Raw genomic sequence first — 7,486 nt, forward strand, 5'->3', positions numbered from 1 at the left:
CGGGTGCCAGGACAACGTCGTTACAGCACCCGGACGGGGGATTTGGTTTTGCGTAAAGGGAGAGGGGTACAAATTTTTTTATGGGGGGTTCAAATGGGTACAAATCGGGTACAAAAAAATGAGATATGTTAGGGTCGGTTTTGACGATTTACGGGTGCCAGGACGACGCACCTCCCCGTGACCTACTTGAGGGGGTGTTGCATAGCAAATCGGGGGATATTTTCGTTTTTAATTATCCGAGCGAGCGAGTGACCCCGCTCGGTGATTCGGTGCAACAAAAATGCAATTTTCTTGACCCTGTGACCCACTTGGGGAAGTGTTGCATAGCAAATTGGGAGATATTTTCGTTTTTAATTATCCGAGTAGCGAGTGACCCCGCTCGGTGACTCGGTGCAACAATAATGCAATTTTCTTAACCCTGTGACCTACTTGTTGAGGTGTTGCATAGCAAATCGGGGGATAAATTATAATTGCACCATCGTTTTAAACAGGTTAGAATACGTAAGTATAAAAAAAATAACAAAAATGGTCCTCAGCGCGGTATTATAGTAGTGCTGCGTCCATGCGTATAAACGTAAAATCGCAAACTTTGGAAGGCTGTAACTTCCAAATTAATAATTTCCGCAAATTAATTTTTACACCATCGTTTTAAACTCGTCGAAATACATAGGTTTCCGAAAAAAATCGAAAAATTCGAGTGGGCGCTAAACTAAACTTGTTCCAATATTTAAATTAAAAAAAACCAACCAAGTGCGAGTTTTTGTTTTCCGATATTTATGTCACGAACGAAAAGTGGCGTACCTACAGTAGGTATAACAAATTACCACGGCTAGAATATTTAGAAAACAGCTATACCTACTTAAAACTTAAAAGTAGTATCCTATTGAGAAATACAGAAAATAAGTAAACTTAACTTTACAAAAAAAAAAGGTCAAGGGGGGGATCTATCCCCCATATCCCCCCCGTAAATACGCCACTGCATACGGTTGCCATATTGGTTACAAATAAAAGTATACCTAGTTATTATGATCTGTATCGTATTATATTTTGTCATTTAGGCTTATAAAGCTATAAATGTAAAATTGAGAAACAGATAATTAATATATAATAATATTATACCTATCACTATATCTATAATTAGTATGAGAGCCACCGATTTTGATTATTCTTGGATGGTTTAGATAATAGATTGAGCCAGTTATTTTAGGGTGGCTTACCCGTTGTTATTAATATTAAAAAACAAAATGTTCGTTTATTTCTGCATGCAATTATTGGTAAGATTGGTTCACGTAAGAAAAATTTTCACTCATTGGTTATTGTTATTACTAGGGCTGGGATTTTAATGCCCAAAAAAATCCTATAAAAACATTTTACCTATGTTACCTACTTTTAATGGTACCTATTATAACATTGGCAACATAACGACACGTTTGTTTATTGGTATATTTTTCCAAAAATTTAGAAAACGCTGGATTTTCGAGTTTATTTAACGGAATATTACATGACAAAAATGTACGAGTTAAATCTAAAAAATATTCCGACCTGTTTGGTACGTCTGTAATAAAACTTCGTGTATTATTTTTTTCGTTTTGTAATTTACTCTGTTCTACTCCATGTCTCCATTGATGTGTTTATCTCTTGACATATGTTGTATGGTAAATCGTTTTTCAGCACTAACTTTAACGTTGCATATTTTGCAGAATAACACCTGTCCGTCGGTAGAAAAAATATTATTTCCAAATTCTTGTATAAACGCACACAGTCGACTCGCTGTCAAACATTTTACTTTTGGCATTTTTAAACTAAATTATCAAAAAAAATTAACTAGAAACGGTGTTAACGACGATAAAACTCGTACTGAACATCGAACGATATCATCGGACGTTGATTTTACCGATTTAAGATTATATAACAGGAAATGCGGGTTGAGGTTACTCCTCAAACCTTGTCCGATAATATAATACAAATTACGAGTACCTACTTATAATCTGTTATATTTATTTAAAAACCATGTTGGTGTAAAAATCTTAAAATAAAATTTCAAATTCATACTTGGTTTCCAAAACTCAAAAAATGCCAAAAAATGCAAAATAAACTTTCTTATTCTCATTCAAATGTACATAAAACAAATTTGTGACAAGACGAGCATTGCACAGTAAGCTTAGGAAAACAATGCAAAGTGCATCAAAATCCCAGCCCTAGTTATTACTAAACCTATCTGTCTCAGGCGGATGCCCATCTTGGTTACAGCCGTAGTGGTTTATATACTAAATATATACTACACGGAGGGTATACATATACTATATTATAATATGATGTTGAATGTTGCCATGTTGGTTCATCCGAATTTAATAGACTCAAAAACTACTATCAATAAAGTGTTTCAGGATGGCCAATAATTGTCCCCGAATTAATTGGAAAATTATAATATAATATATTATAAACAAACAACACATATTATAATAATAATCATAATTCATAATACAAATTGCAACTACTTACTACTAATTTAATCAATTAAAGTACTGCTGTAAATTGTAATTAAAGAGTGAAATATTTTAAACTTTAAAAAAAATCTAAAAATTGATGAAAAAAATTAAATGCCGATAATTTTAAATTGTTTGACATTTATATATTTATTATAATTATAAATATTGATTTCATTAATACATGTTGACGGTAATTATTCAAAACGAAAATAATAATACAATAAAATATTCATTTGTTTTCATAAGCTACTACTCTTTTTACTATAAATAAATACATTAAAAGAATGGTAAGGAACCAAATTTGACTAAAAGTTGCTAACTTATATGTTACAAGAGGCAATTTAAAATTTACAAATATTTTGTCAAATAAATATATTAGTAAGTTATGAATAAATAAATCTCTTAACATTTCCAATTGTTAATTAAACTTAAATGATTAAAGAATACTTGATTGAATAATTGAACATGAAAATTGAAGTACAATATAAACATAAACAAAACCTAACTGGATATTAAAGCAAAGACAAAAACACACAAACACGAGAAGAAACTCAGCAAAATAATTAGATATATTTTATAACAATAATAATAAATTATTTACACATTTAATACTGAACAAAATTATACAGGTGGGTATATCATTATAACTATCTTAGTGTATACTGGTTATTTACTGCTCTTACGACATTTCCCAATCCAGGTTCTGGTGTTGACCGATTAGTAAAGTCTGTCTGCAAGTCTTTTGTTTTGGTTCTAATAGGAGCCAACATTGTCTTAAACTATAAAAGTATAGTTTTTATTAACAACTAGGTATGTTTATAAATGTATAATACTATATTATATCAAGACATATAAATACTTCTCTATATAGTTGAGGTGCTATAGGTCGAAGTCCATGATCCATGTTTAGAGTTAGTGGGGCATTTGGATCACGAGTAATAACAATAAAATCAATATTGGTATTGCTTGGAAACACTCCATATTTAATTGGGGTATTTAGTATATAATCTCTGAGAGTTACATCGCCAGGTCCACCATTCTCCAAAGGTATTAAATGAGTTTGAAAATGTTCAAGCATATCTTGTATACTAGGGAATGACAAATGTTGTACTCGACAGTGTCCTTGGTCGTTTAGTGTCATTCGTAAATGCTAAGTATAAAATGTATCATATATTTTTAAAATAATTGTTCATGCGTAAATGTGAAATGTATGTTGAAAGTTAAGTGTATAGAAAAATTGACTATCATTTTGTAATGCGCTCTACCATAAAATGTGTTTCATTGGTGGCTGACAAACCAAGACTGCTATTTGCTGTCTACAGCAATGGGGATATGTTGATTTAATTATTTATACCTATGTTTATTTTTATGGAATTACTGACACATGTCTGAAGTTATTTAACCAAATTTTAAAAAAAATTAAATTATATAGGTACAATTTACAGTTTTTTGTAATATCACTGATAGAGCGCCTTACAGCATGATAGCCGAAATAATAAATCTAAATTTTAACAATACCTTTGGTTTTCCCTTAAAATTAAATGTCAACACATATTCACCCTTTCGAGTTTCAGACTGTCTGACTAGAAACATTCCATGTCCATTAGTGCCTAAATGTGACACCAAATTAGTAGCATCAGATCGAGCCAGCATACCATGAAACCATGGATAAAGGCGAAGAGATGCCGATATATCATTTTCTTTGACAAAAAAAAAAAAAAAAATATAGTAAAATTAAATAATTTTCTATTACTCTTTACATTCTAATTAATACTTACCAACATCATTGTTTAAAATAGTATCCAAATTATTGGTGGAACTCTGAGGTGAGCTTAGTAATGTGTCATTTGAATGTGCAACTGATGAATCTAACACACCATCAATACTGCCAATAATACTACATAAAATAAATTCATAAGTTTCAATCACCACTTTTAAATTTTTTAGAAAACAAGTATTTTCAGATCAAATTATCACCTTATATCATCATGCAAACCATCACGTTTACGCATGCAATATTTTACAGTTGCAAGCCATTGGCGCATTTCTTCTGGACTTAAAGCGTCAATTATATATTCAACATTGTTTTCATCCTATATAAATACATACAAGAATGAATAATTTATAAGTAGTTTTATACCAAATTAAATATTTTATTATTTATATTGTATATGACACATTAGTACTTATAAGTTAAAAGTTATAATGGTTAGATAATTACTTTCAGTACAAATGTATTAGCATATCGTTCTGGCATTTCAATTTCTTTGGTTTCTCTAGCATCTTGTATCAAAAAACAAAACACTCCATGTTTTGATTTCAAGGACTACAGTTTAAAAATATGTATAATTAATAATTTAATTTTTTGCTTTTTAACTAAATGTATTACATTTATTACTTATCAAAAATTCAAAAAATTATCGATAAAAATGCAAAAATAAATATTAAAACTGAGTTTAAAAATTTTAAATTATACTATACCTTAGGAGGACAATAAAATTCTAGGGTATAACCATCCGTGTTCTTAACCAAAGCAAGTCTTGCTTTTTCCCATCTGGGTTCACCACCGTCAAATGATTCACCCAACCGATAGTTTACTATACCTTCCTTACGACATTCGACAATAATTTTGGCTAGCTTTTTCTTACATTTTATAGGTCTTTGAGACATTATAGATGCAGCATCAAGTTCTACCTCATCAGAATGCTGTTTGTGAAACAATGGACGAAGAGCTCTAAAAGACATTCGTCTATAAAAAAAAAAACAAATAAGTAAATATTTGTAGAATATAAAATGTATGATATAGCCAATATAGCCATATAAGTACCTACCTACTTCAACAATTCTAACTTACCTAAAAAAAGGCTTTTTCTTGACCGTGATCATAGACTCTGTATCTGAATCACTGTTACCAGAATCATTGTCTGGCCAATTGTATCTATCACATTCACGTTTAAAATGAGATGCAAATACTTTAATGTAATGACCGAGTACTTCCTGCCGGGTTGATGGCTGAGATGAAAATGATGACACTAGGTGTTCAGCATTGACTCTAGCTTGCTCATCACATAAATCAATCCAATTATTTGCATGATTCATGATTTACAACTTTTAAGTTTCACTAATGGACACTCAAAACTCCAGTATGGAATCGAAATAACAGTGTTTTTCTTTCATCACTAGTACACATTACTATTTATTTTTAATTTGTTAATGAACATAAACACGTGCTAATTTTAAAGGTAAAATACATACAAGAAATTTTGGTAAAAAAATTACTTAAATATTAGATACTCGCCTAAAATTGGTATGTTAAAAGTCTATGCAAGTATATTCAAAATTAAATATGTAAATTAAGTATTGTGTTTTTCAAAAATTTGAACATTTTTAAGGAGTGTAAACAACGACGTATGTTCCGCTAGCAATATTTGATAAGAAATTGCAGAGTTCCTAAACAAGTCAAAAAACACATTTTACTCAAAAACCATTTTTTACCCAATAGATAGCGCAGTACTCCGGCAATAACCGACGAAATTACACGATACCGGACACGGGCTTTGCATGAAAAATTGGGACAAATAAACAACGTGTGTTGCTTATCAGATATCACTAATCAATACAAAATAAGAGATAATGATAGAAGGGTCGGTGTTTCATACCACGATTAAAGATATACATACCTTTATATCTGTATATCTGTATATCTTTAATCGTGTTTCATACATAGGCATATTATACATTTAATTTTATGTTTTATATGGTTTCATACTATTTCCCCACTATTTGAAAAAATATTTTTAAAATATTAGTGGAGAGTCTCCACTGGAGACACAGTCAATGTCCAAATTTTTCAATTAAGTAATGACATACTTATCCCACCCCTCATTGCTGACTGCTGTTAAATATTTAGGATTAATTCTTGACCAACAATTAACTTGGAACAAACAAATAAAAGCTAAAAGATTGATCCTTAACGCTTGATCAAGATCGCTAAAAACAATGTTATCAAAAAATAAATTTACTAAATTAAAAATCAAACTACTATTGTATACAAAACTCTCCAAAAGCCTAAATGGACATATGGATTACAACTCTGGGGATCGGTCAAAAAATCAAATTTAAACAAAATTCAAGTCTTACAGAATATTACTCTTAGAAAAATCACTAACGCTCCCTTCTTTGTTTCTAATTTAACTCTCCACCAAGATCTAAGTATTCTACCTGCTATATCCGAAGTGAAACTTTTTTACATACGTTTTTTTGATAGATTAGAAAATCACCCTAACGGCTAACTTACAAATAAAAGAGCAAGAGCTACATACCCTCTCACTGCCCGGAAATCTATAACGTAGACTCAAAAGGAAGTGGTGTCGTGATCATTTAAATTAAATATCTCTCCTTAATTACCACAAATAAAACACCAAGCTAAGTGTCACAAAAGGGTGGCATCTCATTCAAGAAATCAATGTTTTTTTTAAATCCTAATCCTATAAAGCGTATTGTACAAAATTGTGTAGATATTGTGTACTAGATTACTTATTAATTACCTATATTATACGTTTTATATTTAAATAATACGATCCTAATATGCATTAACGATTAACCCAACCCCAGAGGCCAGAGATGAAAATATGTAAGGAGAACTAAATTACGTGTTATTTGAACTATTAGTCATTTTTTTAAGTCGTAAAAATGTCATGCTTAAACCTCAATTAAACTATATTAATAATATACAATATGTATTATAAACTGGATCTAAATTATTTTTTTAAAAATATAAATAATTTAGGATTATTCAGAGGATTCCATGCTTAGCAGTTCAGGTAACTACGATTGCCATTAATACCCATTCGGTACCTAAGTGTTTTGTTTTTATATTTTCAATAAATAATTTATGAAAATTCTTAATTATATAGATTATAGGTACCAACACATACAATTTATTTTTATTTTCATTTCAAAATAATAGTAACCTATTTTTAGCCATATGTATTTAT

The 7,486-nt window shown here is 30.2% G+C and overlaps 1 protein-coding gene across 2 annotated transcripts; it reads right to left on the reverse strand.

Moving 5' to 3' along the window:
• Nucleotides 1-2,610: 2,610 nt before the first annotated feature.
• On the reverse strand, nucleotides 2,611-6,035 carry LOC100169598 (SH2B adapter protein 1). 2 transcript variants are annotated; one of them, XM_001947279.5, is made up of 8 exons: nucleotides 5,344-6,035; nucleotides 4,971-5,238; nucleotides 4,711-4,815; nucleotides 4,467-4,582; nucleotides 4,268-4,386; nucleotides 4,008-4,189; nucleotides 3,349-3,639; nucleotides 2,611-3,268 (listed from the first exon to the last, which is right to left on the reverse strand). In XM_001947279.5, exons 1-8 carry the CDS (start codon nucleotides 5,586-5,588, stop codon nucleotides 3,137-3,139), a joined length of 1,458 nt encoding a protein of 485 aa, XP_001947314.2. In that variant the 5' UTR covers nucleotides 5,589-6,035; the 3' UTR covers nucleotides 2,611-3,136. The 2 variants fall into 2 exon arrangements, with proteins under 2 accessions (XP_001947314.2, XP_016659891.1); XM_016804402.2 differs by having other exon boundaries at nucleotides 4,971-5,241; nucleotides 5,346-5,477.
• Nucleotides 6,036-7,486: the final 1,451 nt, after the last annotated feature.

This window comes from Acyrthosiphon pisum, chromosome A1, assembly GCF_005508785.2.
Source record: "Acyrthosiphon pisum isolate AL4f chromosome A1, pea_aphid_22Mar2018_4r6ur, whole genome shotgun sequence".
Classification (NCBI taxonomy): Eukaryota; Metazoa; Arthropoda; class Insecta; order Hemiptera; family Aphididae; genus Acyrthosiphon; species Acyrthosiphon pisum.